The 15,374-nt window shown below is 37.1% G+C and overlaps 1 protein-coding gene across 7 annotated transcripts in view; it reads left to right on the top strand.

The window, feature by feature from the left end:
• Nucleotides 1-15,374, top strand: part of LOC107135435 (steroid transmembrane transporter SLC22A24-like) — a 180,004-nt gene that overhangs the window by 19,754 nt on the left and 144,876 nt on the right. For 6 of the 7 annotated variants that reach the window (XM_048789035.1, XM_048789036.1, XM_015477315.2 and 3 more), the window contains exons 3-5: nt 1,899-2,053; nt 2,153-2,321; nt 4,427-4,550. In XM_048789035.1, coding sequence (XP_048644992.1) covers nt 1,899-2,053; nt 2,153-2,321; nt 4,427-4,550 — 448 coding nt within the window. The remainder of the gene's footprint in view (nt 1-1,898; nt 2,054-2,152; nt 2,322-4,426; nt 4,551-15,374) is intronic. The other variant, XM_048789038.1, reaches the window with a different exon arrangement.

Below are 15,374 nucleotides of genomic sequence, written 5' to 3'. Positions count from 1 at the left end.
CTAAGGGTCTGTCGATTTTGTTTATTTTTTCAAAGAACCAACTTTTAGTTTTGTCAATTTTTTCAATTGTTTCTTTTGTTTCGATTTCATTAATTTCAGCTCTGATTTTCATTATTTCTTGCCTTCTACTTCTTTTGCTGTTGTTTTGCTCTTCTTTTTCAAGGATTTTGAGATGAAGTATGAGATCATTTATTTGTTGGTTTTTTCTTTTTTTAAGGAATGAACTCCAAGCAATGAATTTTCCTCTTAGAACTGCTTTCAATGTGTCCCATAGATTCCGATATGTTGTGTCTGTGTTTTCATTTATCTCTAAGAATTTTTTAATTTCCTCCTTGATGTCTTCTATAACCCATTGATCATTCAGTAACCTATTGTTCATTCTCCAAGTGATGTATGCTTTTTCCTTCCTTCTTTTATCGTTGATTTTCAGTTTCATTCCATTATGATCAGATAAGATGCATGGTATTATCTCTACTCCTTTATATTGTCTAAGAGTTGCCCTGTGACATAATATATGATCTATTTTTGAGAAGGATCCATGTGCTGCTGAGAAAAAAGTGTAACTGCTTGATGTTGGGTGGTATACTCTATATATGTCAATTAGGTCTAGGTTATTAATAGTGTTATTGAGTTCTATAGTTTCCTTATTCAACTTTTGTTTGGAAGATCTGTCCAGTGGCGAGAGAGGTGTGTTGAAGTCTCCCATGATTATGGTATGGTGGTCTATTAGACTCTTGAACTTGAGAAGAGTTTGTTTGACGAACATAGCTGCACCATTGTTTGGGGCATAAATATTTATGATTGTTATGTCTTGTTGGTGTATGGTTCCCTTAAGCAGTATGTAGTGTCCCTCTTTATCTATTTTGATTAACTTTGGCTTGAAATCTATTTTATTTGATATGAGTATGGACACTCCTGCTTGTTTCCGAAGTCCATATGAGTGATATGATTCAACCTTCAAGTTGAAAAATAAAGTTATTGTATCCATCAAAAAAAAAAACTTTTTGGGAACAGCTCACATTTGTTCACATCTAAACCATAATGGACATATACATGTAGATTCAGGTATCTAGTTGTACACGTACATTTGGGTCATAGAAGAGTTCCAGGCTATGAATATCTTGAAATTTTCTATCACACAAATATTTATTTAGTTAGAGGAGTGAGGATAGGAAAAAAATCAATACAGCACAGTGATACAAAGTAGTTTAAACCTGCCTAAAGCAATAACACACCATGTGCACCATTTTACATCACTGTAACTGAACAGGTCTGAGGTGATCAGGCAAGTTTTCCAGTCCTGACATGTTTCTTCTTCAGATTTCAAATACATACAAATTTATTTATTATGTACAGTTCAGTATCCATCTATACTTTTCTTCATTTTACTCGAGGATACTGTCTTGTCATTCTTCTCATCTACAATGTCTTTATTGGTTTGGGCAAAGACCCTTTTCCTTGTGTATTCCCATTCATATTCATGAATTCCCATTAATCTCCATTCCCATCCATCATGACAGAGAAATGTCTCATGTGTTTACTTTTTCTCTTTCTACATGATATGAAATATGTAATGTTTTGAGTATGATAGTTTTCAAGTCTATATAAGATGTATCTTTTTTGTCTAATCTCTTTATTACTTTTCTTGATATGGTTCCACATGGCATCAAGTCCTCTACCATGTGCTTTGCTGCACATTCTGGCATCACTCTCAGATTAGCAGGGATGCTTACATCTGTGATTTTTGTTGTTGACTAGTATTGTGATTCTGCTAGATCACAGTACAATGTCCTACTTGTTAAACATTTTACCCTAAATCTCAAGTTATTTTATCTTTTCTTGTTTTCCACATATTGTTTTTGTTCTGAAATAAGCTTACCTGTTCTGATCTTTCTTAGGTTTGGGCGGAAGGTGGTGTACCTGTGGTGCTTACTCCAGCTGGGCATCGTTGACACCGCTGCAGCCTTTGCCCCCACCTTCCTCATTTACTGCATATTACGCTTCTGGGCTGGGTTGAGTGTCGCGACTATTATGATAAATTCTTTTTGTCTCAGTAAGTCAATAATTTGAAACTTTCATTTTCTCCATGCCTGAATTGACTGTGAAATTACCCTTTGCCTGGAATGACAATTATGTACATATTTTCTTCCAGTGTCAGAATGGACAATATCCCAAAGGAAGTCTGTGGTAATAGTCCTGATGATGTCTTCCTACAATATTGGGCAAATGTTCCTCGGAGGACTGGCTTTTGCCATTGGAAGCTGGTACACACTGCACCTGGCTGTGTCTATACCCTTGCTTGTCCTCCTCTATCCCTCCAGGTATGAACAATCTCCAAATTATTTACAAGAGAGGCCAAGGTGATAACAGAAGAGCTATGTCACTGGGTATGTTTTTGGTCCCAATACTGGTCCCCATTAACACCCTTTGTGCCATCCAAGGTGAGGAAATAGGATGGCAATTTAAGTGGAGGTTGGCACTATATGTCACCATTTTTGTATAATAGGCAGAAAATTGTCATGAAATAATTGTAATAGAAAAAAGTCACAGCTGGGGATGTGGCTCAAGTGGTAGCATGCTCGCCTAGCATGTGTGAGGCACTGGGTTCAATTCTCAGCACCACATAAAAATAAAATAAAGATATTGTGTCCACCTAAAACTAAAAACTAAATATTTAAAAAATCAAACATTTATTATACTTTTATGAGGGCAGTATAATAATACATAATAGTGAGGATCATTGTGACATACTCATAAATGCATATACTATAATTTCCTATATCTCATTTTCCCTTACCTCCCTTTTGCCTGCCCTCTCACTTCCTCTGATTGTCTTCCTTATGGTCTCTCTTCTACATATTTATTTTCTTAATTGGTGCACAATGATCATATATAAACATGGAGTTCATTGTGATTTGTTTATACATGCACATAGCACAGTTTGGTTAATTTCAATGCCAGCACCTCTCCTTGGCATCCTTTCCTCCCTCATCCTTTTCTGCCTTTCTCTGCTATACTGTTCTCCCTTCTAGTCTCATGAGCTCCTTTTATTTTATCCATTTTTTCCTCTCTACATTCCACATATGAAAGAAAATATTCAATCTTTGACTTTCTGAGTCTGGCTTATTTCACTTAGCATTATGCTTTCCAGTTCCATTTATTTACCAGCAAATAACATAATTTCATTCTTCTTTATGGCTGAATAAAAGTCTATGTGTGTATATACCATATTTTCTTTATCTGTTCATCTGTTGATTGACACTAACAATGGTTTTATAACTTGGCTATTGTGAATTGCACTCTTACAAACATTGAAATTCGTGTATCACTAGAGTATACAGATTTGGGGGTTTTGGCATAAATTTCCTAAGTCTGGAACTGCTGAGTCATGTGGTGGTTCCATTTCTAGTTTTTCGAGAAATCTCCATACTGCTTTCCAAAGTGATTTTTACCAATTTGCAGTCCTACCAATGATGAATGTTATTTTATTCAGTTTTTTCCCCACTGTTATTTAAAGACCAAGCAGAACAATTGTAGAGGAGGAAAAGTTTATTTGAGTGCTTGGTTTCATATGCCTTATTCCATAGAAGGCCAGCCTCACAGCTCATGGTTTGAACATGAGATGTGTATCTATTGATTTTAAATTTTCATTCTCTTTTTTCCTTCAGCAATTTTTTTGCAGTTTTTATTTTATAAGTCCTTGGTTAATTTTTAACAATTTATTCTGATTGTTGACATTATAAATGGAATTATTTTATAATTATCTCTTCATGTTCTTCATTATTAGTGTATATAAACACCACTAACCTTCTATGTTGAGTTTGTATTGTGCTATTTGGCTGCATTTTCTATTCATTAGCTAACATATCTTTTTTTTTTCTGGAATCTTCAGGATTTTTTACATGGAAGACCATACCATCTGCAAACAGATAGTTTTACTTTCTCCTTTTTTTTAATATAGATGTCTTTTATTTCTTTTTCTTGCCTAATTAATCCACCTATAACTCTCAGTACTATGTTGAAAATAAGTGGTGAAAGTGGGCATGCTTGCCTTGTTTCTGATCTCTGAGAAATATCTTTTAGTCTTTCACCATTAAGTATGATGGTCACTGACTTGGGTCCTACAAAAACATTATAATGTGTGAATTATAGATAAAAATTATATATAAAAAATTGGAATGGAAATGGATGATTTATACCTTTTGATCCTTGTTTACTGATCTCTATAATTATTTTCACACATTAATGGCCAGATATGTCCCTCATCTTAGTGAAAGACAAGTCCAGTGGAAAAGGAAGATTTGGTTAGAAATTACACTGCTACAATAATAAAGTAATAATAAATGGAAAGGCAAATGAATCTCAAGGTTGTGTGAAAATTAAGTAGTTGAATATTTACTGTACCTTCCTTATCTTCTTTAATCAGGAAGCTGGTGGAGTCCTTCCGGTGGCTGATTGTCAGAAATCAGCTAGAAAAGGGTGTAAAGGAACTTAGAAGAGTTGCACACATAAATGGAAAAAAGAATGCTGAAGAGACCCTGACCATAGAGGTGATCTGGAAGGGGGACCTGGGATGAAATGAAATGACCTCATAATCATGTTAGGCTATGTTCCTGGGCCTCTGGGGTGACTAAAGGGCCTGAATGAGAATGCTGAATGAGCTCTTACATCTCTGTCCTGGTTCTCCATGGATTCCCTGTAGAGAGAAGGCAATGAAAAAATATATCAAGTATTTGGACATAGATATTGCAATTCATTGATGGAAATACACTAATTGTATACTACTTCATTGCTCACTATTTAAGTAAATCATGATCCCTTTTAAGCAAAATCATAAAGCCAGTAAGACAAAGAGTAATTGAGCATGCAAAAGATAGCATTAAAATTATTATTTTAATTCCATCCATTTACTTAGCAATTCAACAAATATTTATTGTGCAACAAATGAGTCATATACTCTTCTACACAATATAAACATGACAGTAAAATATATTCTGCCAAGTGTCAAGTGCTGGCTTCATTAAAGAAGGTTCAATTCATGAGAAAATGCTAGGGAGTTTTAAATTAAAGAGACAAGACTCTAATTACCTTTAAAACCAGCTCCAGGATGGCTCTTCCTAGCTCCAGCCTCCAACCACCTAATGTGGTAGCAAGGTTTACTGAAGAGGCTAGCAAGAGAGAAAGAACATGCCAGGGAGTGGACTTTTATTGGGGAACAAAAATTCCAGGGGAAATTCCATCCAATAAAGGTTAAGGGGGTCAGCATCCCAAAGTCAGGGACGATGATTGGGTTTTCAGGGCAGTGGCCAGACACGCCTCTGCACGGACAAGCCCTTGGACCTGGAGAAGGGTGGGGAAAGCTCTGACACACCTGTGTCTAAGCACCTTTCACCCAGCCAGGGAGGTAACTCAAATCACATGCAAGGATGGCCTCCCCCATATTTCCCCTTTTTTCTTTTAAAAAGCAAGCGATGATTTACTCTCTTGAGTCTCTGCACTCTTGCTCTGAAGACTCGCCATCCTATAATTACAACACAAAAAAGAATTAACAGCAAAGAGAACAATCTAATAATGTACCAGGCTGAGTGTTTAAGAATATTTCCAGGGTTAAATCCATTTAATTCCTTTAATATTTAATTAGCTAAAGACGAAGGATCCGAAAAATCAGCTCTATTATTTTGAATATCTTGGATATGATGATGGAGTTCCAAAAGATCCAAGATATTATTATTATTTTGCCAAATACCCAACAAATGGTTCTTAACCTTCTCCCAATCCCAGAGAGAAGCATTGTACTTGGCAGTTGTAACACACACATAACTTGCATGGCATTTAAGCCTTCTTTAAACTTTAAAGCTGAAAGTTCATTACCTATAGTTATAACAGTCACCTCTAAGGTGTTTAACTTAGTCTCAATCCTTTCATCAATATTTACTTGATTGCACAGAGCCTTGGAAGTATTTTGGGATAAATTATTAAGAGATTTTTCATGTTGAATATTTTGAGATAAAGTTATCAAAGCTGTGATGGTGGATGCAATGAAAGAAACCAAGGCCATATCTCCCACAATTATAATTACAATGGCATGTCTAGGTATTACTAGCTGGGTATGAATTTGCTGTAAGACTTGAAAACCAGCATCAACATACCGTGGCTCTGAAATATTAGCAGGCAATAAAACAAAAGAGGGCTGATGAAGTACCAGCACTCCTTTTCTTCTATTATATCTAGTAATACAATTTGTTAGGTTACATTTGTTACATGTTACAACATATCTGTCATCTATCCATTTAACTTTTACATTTCCAATTATTAAAATGTAAAGACATTGGACACAAGCTCATAAGCCATAGCAAGATCCTTCCTTACAGCTCTTGCCAACAAATTTTGGTAAAGGCTTGTCTGTAAAATATAAGAATTTCGAGGCAACAATTAAGGGCCAAACATCTTTTTGAATACCACCCTCACTGTAAGTCAAAATATTGCTAACAAATCCTGCAGATGTCATAGCAGAACTTTTTTATAATTGTCTTTTATCAATTTTCGGAGACCAGTCTAAAATATAACCACTATCTTTAGACACCTTAGGTTGTACTGGAAAACTGATCTTATGGGAAGATGTGGATACTTTAAAAGTATTTACACAATCTATCCATCTAGGAAAGGTGCCAATCTCAATTGTAGAACTATTAGGACAATGAGGTATTCATGGAGATTTTGCAGAAATGACTGGTTTGTTATAGGAAAGTCCCATTTTGATCACTGATCTAGTATAATGTTTTAAGTCTCCATAAATGGTATGATTAATCAGTCTAGGTTTCCCAAGTGCTGTCTTTTCCTCAAATGATACTCTCAGATAGCCAGCATGTTTATCAGAGGACCAACACAAAGGCAATTGGGCACTGTAGCCAGAATAATTAAATCTAGTCACATTATTGGGAGTAATATGAGTATCTGTAATTCCTCCCATCATGAATGAGCCATTAGTAATCACTGGAATAGATTCTCCAGTCCACACAGCTGGATGTACCAGGGGTGGATCTGGCAAATATGTCCAGTAAGTGTCTGCTCAACTCCCTTTTACCTGATAGCCCAGCAGGGCAATCACTGTAGCTACCATCATCAATGGGGTCTTATTTCTTCTAGAGTCAAATTATTCACGAAGTGTGTGTTGTCAGCTCCTTCACATTTTCCCATGAGATCAGCTTTTCAGCTGGGTCATGTTGGTTCCTCTTTATTCTTCTTCAATGTCTCTTCCTTTTGAGTGGAGGCTTCTCCAGGTCGATTTTCAGTCACTTGAATCCTGGCTCTATCTCTTCCATGTCTGATTGCGCATTCAGGCACCCAGATAGGATGGAAAGTACCTTCTGGAAAAATACAAGCATGACCTCTGCCCCACATAATCACTGGATCTGGGCCTTTCCATTGATCAGTCTATAAGTCTTTCCACAAAACTCTGCCTAAAGGGCCAGTTGTGGCAGAAGACATATGTCTCTCAGCTGCAGTGTGACATTCTGTGTCACAATTTAAACAATTTAAAAAAACAAGGCATGGTTGAGGCTATTTTGGGGAGTCATAAATCTATTCCCCCCTTTTAATTTTTGTAATTGCAGCTCTCGTTCCACAATGGCTTGACCTTGGAGGTTATAAGGAATTCCTGTTTTGTGGTCAATTTGAAACTCTTGGTAAAATTGTTGAAAAGAAGAGCTCACATAAGCTGGTGCATTATGTGTTTTAATCTGTAAAGGGCAACCTAACACAGCAAAGGCTGCTAGACAGTGAGAAATTACATGTTGAGTATTTTCCTTTGTATGTGCTATGGCAAAAATAAATCTGGAATATGTATCAACTATTACATGTACATAATATTGTTTCCAAATTGAGGAATATGAGTTACATCCATTTGCCATATTTGATTTGGTTTTAATCCATGGGGATTTACCCCTGATGGCTGAGATGGAGTGTTAACAACACACTTAGGGCAGTGACTTACAATTTGATGAGCTTGTTCTCTGGTAATATTAAATTTTTTACATAAGCTAGAAGCATTTTGATTATGTAAAGAATCTGAAGCTTGTGCACAATCATATGGAGACATCTGTTGACAAATGGCTACCAATTTATCAATGTTGTCATTACCTGAAGTTAAAGGTCCTGGAAGATTAGTATGAGCCCGTATGTGTTCTATGAAACATGGGTGTTTTCACATTTGCACCATCTTTTGTAGATAGTGAAATAATTTAAATAGCTCTTGTGATGAGGTATATCCAATAACTGAAGTTTCAATATTTTTGGAAACTCTGACTGCATATAAGCTATCAGAATAAATATTAATAGGCTCATTTGTAAAGTAATTTAAGGCACAAATGAGAGCTTGTAACTCTGCTCTTTGGGCAGAACTATATGAGGTTTGTATCACCTCTGTGTGAACATGGCTATAAAAACCTGCTTTACCTGAACTTGAGCCATCAGTGAACACCGTTAGGACCCCATCTATGGGCTGGGCATGTACAATTTTTAGAAAAGTAAGCAGTGTTATTAACGCAAATTGAATAATTTTATCATGAGTGTAAAGACTTTCTATCTGACCGGGAAAATCAGCAAAAGCTATTTGCCATAAACTTGAAGCTTGAAAAAGCCAATTATTTTGTTGAATAGAAAATGGAATAATTATAATATCAGGTTCAGATCCAATTAATTGTAAAACTCTTGTTCTACCTTTAATTACTAATTGAGCAATAGAGTCATAAAAAGGAATTAATGTCTTTTGGGGAGAGTGGGCTAAATGAATCCACTCAATGACTTCCAATCTTTGCCATATGGCTCCTGTAGGGGCATGAGCAGTTGGAAATATTAATAAATATACTAGCTCTTGAGGATTAATTCTGGTAAGCTGTGCATTTTTAATTACACTTTCAACCTTTTTTAAAGCTGCTCTAGCCTCTATTGTCAGCTGATGAGGAGAGGTTGGAGAAGGATCTCCTTGTAATATCTGGAATAAAGGATTTAAATCAGAAGTAGTTAGTTTTAAGGATGGCCTCAGCCAATTGATATCTCCTAATAGTTTTTGAAAATCATTAAGGGTATGTAACTTCTTAACTTTTATGTGTAGATTTTGTGGACATATTTTATATCCTTGAATTATTTGACCCAAATATTGAAAGGGAGGCATCTTTTGTACTTTTGAGGAGCAATACACAAACCCATTGCTGTAAGTGAAGCCTCTAACTGAGTAAAATTTTCTGAAAGTACTTCTGGATTAGCATGAGCCAATAATATATCATCCATAAAATGAATAATATATGCATCGGGAAAGTTATTTCTTATAGGAGCTATCACTTGACCCATAATTTTTTTTTTACATAAAGTAGGACTATTACACATCCCTTGAGGCAAAACCTTCCAGCAATATCTTTTAACAGGTTTTTAAAATTAATTTCTGGGACACTGAAAGCAAATTTTTCACTATCCTCATGATGTAACCTTATTGCAAAAAATAATCTTTTAGATCTATTACCATTAACCTATAATTTAAATGAATTGCTCTGGGGGAAGGAAGTCCAGGCTGCAATGATCCCATAGGCTGAATTGCATTAACAAAAATGGGGATGTTCCAATAATTGATTCTATATGACCAGCCTAAAGTTGTTCCTCATTTAACATGTGAATTATCTTAAGTTTTTCCCCTGAGATGGGCCACTGAGAAATCCATATAGGCTCTTCTGTGAGCCAGGTGATCTTTTCTGCTGTTTTTTGGATCAGGGAGACACTCAGGGCCCCTAGTAAAAATTTTGGTTTGGTGTATTTACTAATCTCTGTCAAGGAGACTGGTTTATAAGCAGATACTCTCCCTGATAATTTCCCTCATTATCTTCAGGAAGAAGCCCTTGATTAATTTCCTCAAATGATCTCATAGAATTTGGAGTTACTAATAATAATCCTATTTTGCTTAATATGTTTCTTCCCCATAGGTTTATTGTTAAGGACTCTAACACATAAGGTTTAAAAACTCCACTGTTCCTATCAGGATCCTCCCAATGGAGATAATTAGCACTTTAAGCTGACTGTGAGATTTGTCCAATTCCTTCTAAGTTAGCTGGTGCTATATGTAAGGGCCAATTCTTAGGCCAGAAGTGACTGGACAAGACTGATATATCTGATTCTGTGTCCACTACACCTACGAACCTTTTATGATTAATTTTAAGTTCCAGTAGGTGGCACTCCTGCCTCACTAGTTGAGACCAGTACACTCTGTCTGGTGGTTTGGAAACTGAATTTACTTGTGGGTGTTCATCCGAATTACAGGGTTATAAAATTAATTAAGCAATAGTATTTTTTGGGAGTAAGCCAAAGGGCATAATTTGCCTTATAGTAACATTTAATTCTCCCTCAAAACAAGAATCTACCACTCCAGGTATCACCTCGATGGCCTCTTTTAAATTGTTAGGTCCCAAAATTAACTCCATACTTTCTCTAGGAAATGGCCCAAAAATACCAGTAGGGATTGGTTGTGGCCCTAATTCAGGATTTAATTCAATTATCATTGATGGTTGTAAATAAACTGTCTTTGAGATCTGCTCTGGTAGAAATGTCGGCTCCCCATGGTTGGCTGTGATGATGTTAAATTGCGCAACCTTTCTTTTGGTTCCCCTGTTTTTCCAGGCCAGGAATGGGCAGATTGGAAGTTTTTGACTCCCTACTAGGTGGAAGTAAAGGCCAGAATGTAGGCTGATCAGTGCAATCTTGGCCTACCACGTGGTCTTTAATAGATCGGTTTGCAGTCTGATAGATCCACCAGATAAAATTAAAATAGAGTTTATTGGCACCCCAGTCACTGGAAGGGAGTGGCTGGCTGCGAATTGTCTTAAGCAAGCTCTGTACAAGTGGCAGATTAGGACTGTAAACATCATAAGAATTCTTTAATTTCTCAATAGTTTTAAATAGAATTACTGCATGGATGCAAACACACAGGTCTTGGTTATTAACCTGTTCAAAAACCAGGAAGAGTTGGAAGTCACTAGTGTCTTCCCCAGCTTCCTGCGCCTTTCTAATTTCCCTCTGGAATGGAGTAAGGAAAGTCATCACCAGTTCAGAATACCTATTAAAATTCATCCTTTTAACAGAGAGCAGCTGAATTTGAATGGCTAGGGCAAGTGCCGTTAAGCAAATTCTGAAATTCCCTGGAAAATCTTGGACTTCATTGTCTGACTCCTCTCCCTCAGACTGCGATTCCTCCATGGACCCTTCCCTGTCGCCATGTTGACTCTGAGATTGTAAGTCTCATGGAGGAGAACTCCCTGTCTCCCTGTGAATCTCCTCTGGATCCTCCTCTCCAGGAGAAGGCCCTTCTATCCCCCTGGAGGCCTCCTCTCTATGACACTCCTCTCTGTGGTCTTCCTCCAGATTACTCCAGTTTGGCTCAGGCAAGGCAAAGATTTTACTTTTGGTCTTGTTCTGAGGTTTTTTTGTTTGAATATAATTTGTTTTAGTTTTTAACCAACTTAGAGGAAAAGAGGTTTCCTAAGCCTCAGGCAATTTTTCCAATTGAATAGACTTAATGGCTCTCTGAATACCTTTCAATAGATCTTCAGGGGGCCACAGACTATGGCCCATGTAATCCAAAAGACAGATCTCTAATGCAGTCCAAACCTTTTGAATATTGTCAATGTTTCCAGGTAATTCATTAGAAAGGCAAATTTTATGTAATTTCCTTCCTAATTTTTTCCCATGTATGTAAATTTGGTGAATCTTGGTCACAAAAACAAGGACAAAATTCACCTACAATCTTTAAGAATTGTAGCAACTGGGTCTTTTTGACCTGCTTTCCCTTCTGATTAATTATTGTCTCTAAAATAGTCAAATACATGTCTTTATTGGTAGAAGTTAAATTTCCCATCATTAAAGTTTTTTTTTTTAACGTCTCTTTGCTCCAAAAACTGCCTGGTACTTTCATGACCCTAAAAATTGTCACAAATTCTGCATTTCTATAGCACGCTTTCTAACTCAACCTAGTCAATTTAACTCATGCCTCATGTTGGGTGCCACTTTGCCAAGTGTCCAGTGCTGGCTTCATTAAAGAAGGTTCTATTCATGAGAAAATGCTAGGGAGTTTTTAATTAAAGAGACAAGACTCTAATTACCTTTAAAACCAGCTCCAGGATGGCTCTTCCTAGCTCCAGCCTCCAGCCACCTAATGCAGTAGTGAGGTTTACTGAAGAGGCTAGCAAGAGAGAGAGAGAGTGCATACTAGAGAGTGGGCTTTTATTGGGGAATGAAAAATTCCAGGGAAAATCCCATCCAATGAAGGTTAAGGGGGGCAGCATCCCAAGGTCACGGGCGATGATTGGGTTTTCAGGGCAGTGGCCAGACAAGCCTCTGCACTGACAAGCCCTTGGACCTGGAGAAGGGTGGGGAAAGCTCTGACACACCTGTGTCTAAGGGCCTCTCACCCAGCCATGGAGGTACCTCAAATCACATGCGAGGATGGCCTCCTACAATATATAAAAGTCCTCTCCTACTTCTTTTGACATTAACATTATTCTCACTAGAGAGTAATAAAATTTTACCTCTGTGAAAAATCTTTGGACAAATCTTGTTTTCTTTTTTTTCTCTTTGAAGTTCCCTCCTCATAGGAGCCAGATTCTGATGTGGCTTATTCAAAAATACTCTCATTAACCCATTTAAAAATACTTATGCATCTACTGTGTGCCAGCATTTTAATATATATTAATGAGCAAATAAATCAGAATCTCTGCCTTTAAGGAACATACATTTTAATTTGGGACAAAAATTAAGAGACAATTACAAAAAGAGTGTTATGACAAGTCATATGAAAAGAATTTTTGAGATAACACAGAGAATCTTAGCTTTAATCACCAAAAAGTATTTGGGGATGATTGATAAAAAGAAAGCTAAAAAGCATTTCAGGCATCACACAAACTGCTTGGTGGAAGGACAAATGATAGACTTTCCCACATTAACTCTGAAAGAGAGTAAATGCCCTAGTGAAGAAATTGTTAATAAAGGAAAACAGATAAAAAGGGATAGATTCTCTGGCTACAAAATTATTCTATCTTTCTGACCCACTAAATAAATTGATACATTCTCAATTTCCCCAAAAGTCTTATTTTTATAGCGTATTCTTGAAGTCCAGAATATTTTTAATTTCCATCATTTGAACTAAAGACTTCACACTTGATAGGAGTGCACTCTAACACTGAGCTACATCCTGACCCCCAGAATCTAAACACTTAAATGAGGTCCAAGTGTGGATGAGACTACTTATGTGACTACTTATATGTTGTTCTCTAATCATAGAACCTGTATTTGTAAATCCATGAAACTAAAGGGACAAAGCACATGTCTGAGACATATCCAACATATACAGATGATACAAGTGTATAATAACTACTGTACACATTCCTATTCAAAAAGGAGATTGAGACACAGAGTCTATAGCAATTATGAAATGAAGAAAGGCAAAGTTTTGAAATGCTGTGAGTAGGTTTCAAGGCTTGGAAAATTGAAGCAATCTGGCTCTCACAACTGCTTGTCCCTTGGCTACAACTTCTGAATTTCTTCCCTCTCATAAAATGTATAAATATATTTTCATTTAAAAGGTGTTTTAAGCAGCTTATCAGTGGTAGCATTTTTGGGAGCCTTTCTCACTTGATACTATTTTTGTTCCCTTCAGTCAAGTTGGAAATGTTTTTTGTGACAAATATTTCTCAAAAACATTGTGGAGCTCCTATGGACTTCATTAGGGTTTACAAAAAATTGTAACACTTCAACAAATATCTTTGACATAAGCCCTTCTCTGCTTTGTGTGCCTGAAATGGCTGAGAGAAAATACACTAAAGTATCTCAGAAGTTCTATTGTTTGTTTGAGATCTGTTCCCTCTAAGATCTTTAGAAACATTGCACAGGAGGTGATGTATATGCTAATTACCTAATTTGTCCATGTATACAAAACATACATTGTACTTTATAAATGTCAACTAAAGTTATAATTAATTACTAAGAAATATTGTTCTTTCACTTGCTGGACTTTATCTGTAAATTAGGACTTATTTCCAGTCATGTTTTCCTGAAAATGTTCCAAAGCTATTCCTCAATGTTAGTCTCAATTGCCAAATGGAAAGGCTGAAAAATCCTAGTTTCTTTTATTTACTTTTACTTCAATGTACTTTGCTCTCCTTGTTTTTATTATTAGCAAGAAATCAGAATATTTCTACCCACTGCCCAATTCTACATCCATTTCAAAAATTTAACCTTTTTTTTACACTGGCATTTCACTCCTAGTACCAACATGTAATGAGTTCTCTGTTGTTATGGAGTAATTTGAACCTTGCCGCAGTCTGGCTGGGCACAATTCAGGAGCCACTTGTCAAAAGAAGCGAACTTTATTTTTAGAACCACACATGCCAAACCACACAGCTCTTCAGGAAAACCTTCAGAGCCCAACTGCCACCACTGGCTTCCCACAAGCCTCTCAACCTCCCCCACTCCTCCTGCTCTTGAGGCCGATTGGCTGGGTCACATGGGTGGAGCCAAAAAAAGTCCCCCAATTATCAGCTCCATGGTCTGAAAGGGTGGGGAAACAGCCCAATGAGCATCACTGCAGAGGAGCTAATCAGTTGGCAGCAAGAAGTTTGCTGGGGCCGCTGTGAGCCAATTATCAGCTGGCAGCTGGAAGTTTGCCGGCAGCTGGAAGTTTTCTGGGGCCCCTTCGGCTGTGGCTCTCAACATCTCCCCCTCTCTGTTTAAACAACAAGCGTGTAGCTTAGGGACCGTGCCTACCTTAGGTTGTCCAATAGTACATATGGTCCTTACCATTCATTGGATGAGCTGACCTCAAGGCGTCAGCCTCCTGTCTTAGGTTGGTACCATTGCAATTGGATCTTACCCGTCATTGACTACCGGTCCAGCATACAGTCACACCTGTGACTGTATAGGTCTTTGTACCAGTGGGGGGGGGGTGAGGTTCTTTGCCTCACCTCTGTTGGCCCCCAAATTTTAGTTGAACGACCATGACAAGCAGAAGGGAGGAAGATACACAAGCCAATTGACGGCTCCTTTTGGAAAAATTGTACCACTGATGACACTAACAGCAAAAATACCCCAACACTACCACAAGTCGCTGCACCAACAGATAGTTCACAATGCATACAAGTGAGTTCACAATGCATACAAGTGATACATATTCCAGGCAAGTTTTGCAAATAGTTCAGATGCAGAAGCTGTAGATTGGTTTTATCTTTGTCTTCACTGGCACTGGGATGAAGATAGGAATTCTGGCAATAATGGCTAAAGAAAAAATTATGTAACATTACAGAAGGCACTAAAAGAAAACAATTTTCTTAACAATTTACATT

This window comes from Marmota marmota, unplaced genomic scaffold (assembly GCF_001458135.2).
Source record: "Marmota marmota marmota unplaced genomic scaffold, marMar, whole genome shotgun sequence".
NCBI classification, from domain to species: Eukaryota; Metazoa; Chordata; class Mammalia; order Rodentia; family Sciuridae; genus Marmota; species Marmota marmota.
The sequence above is the reverse complement of the archived record's forward strand: the minus strand, read 5'-3'. Positions and strand labels throughout refer to the sequence as shown.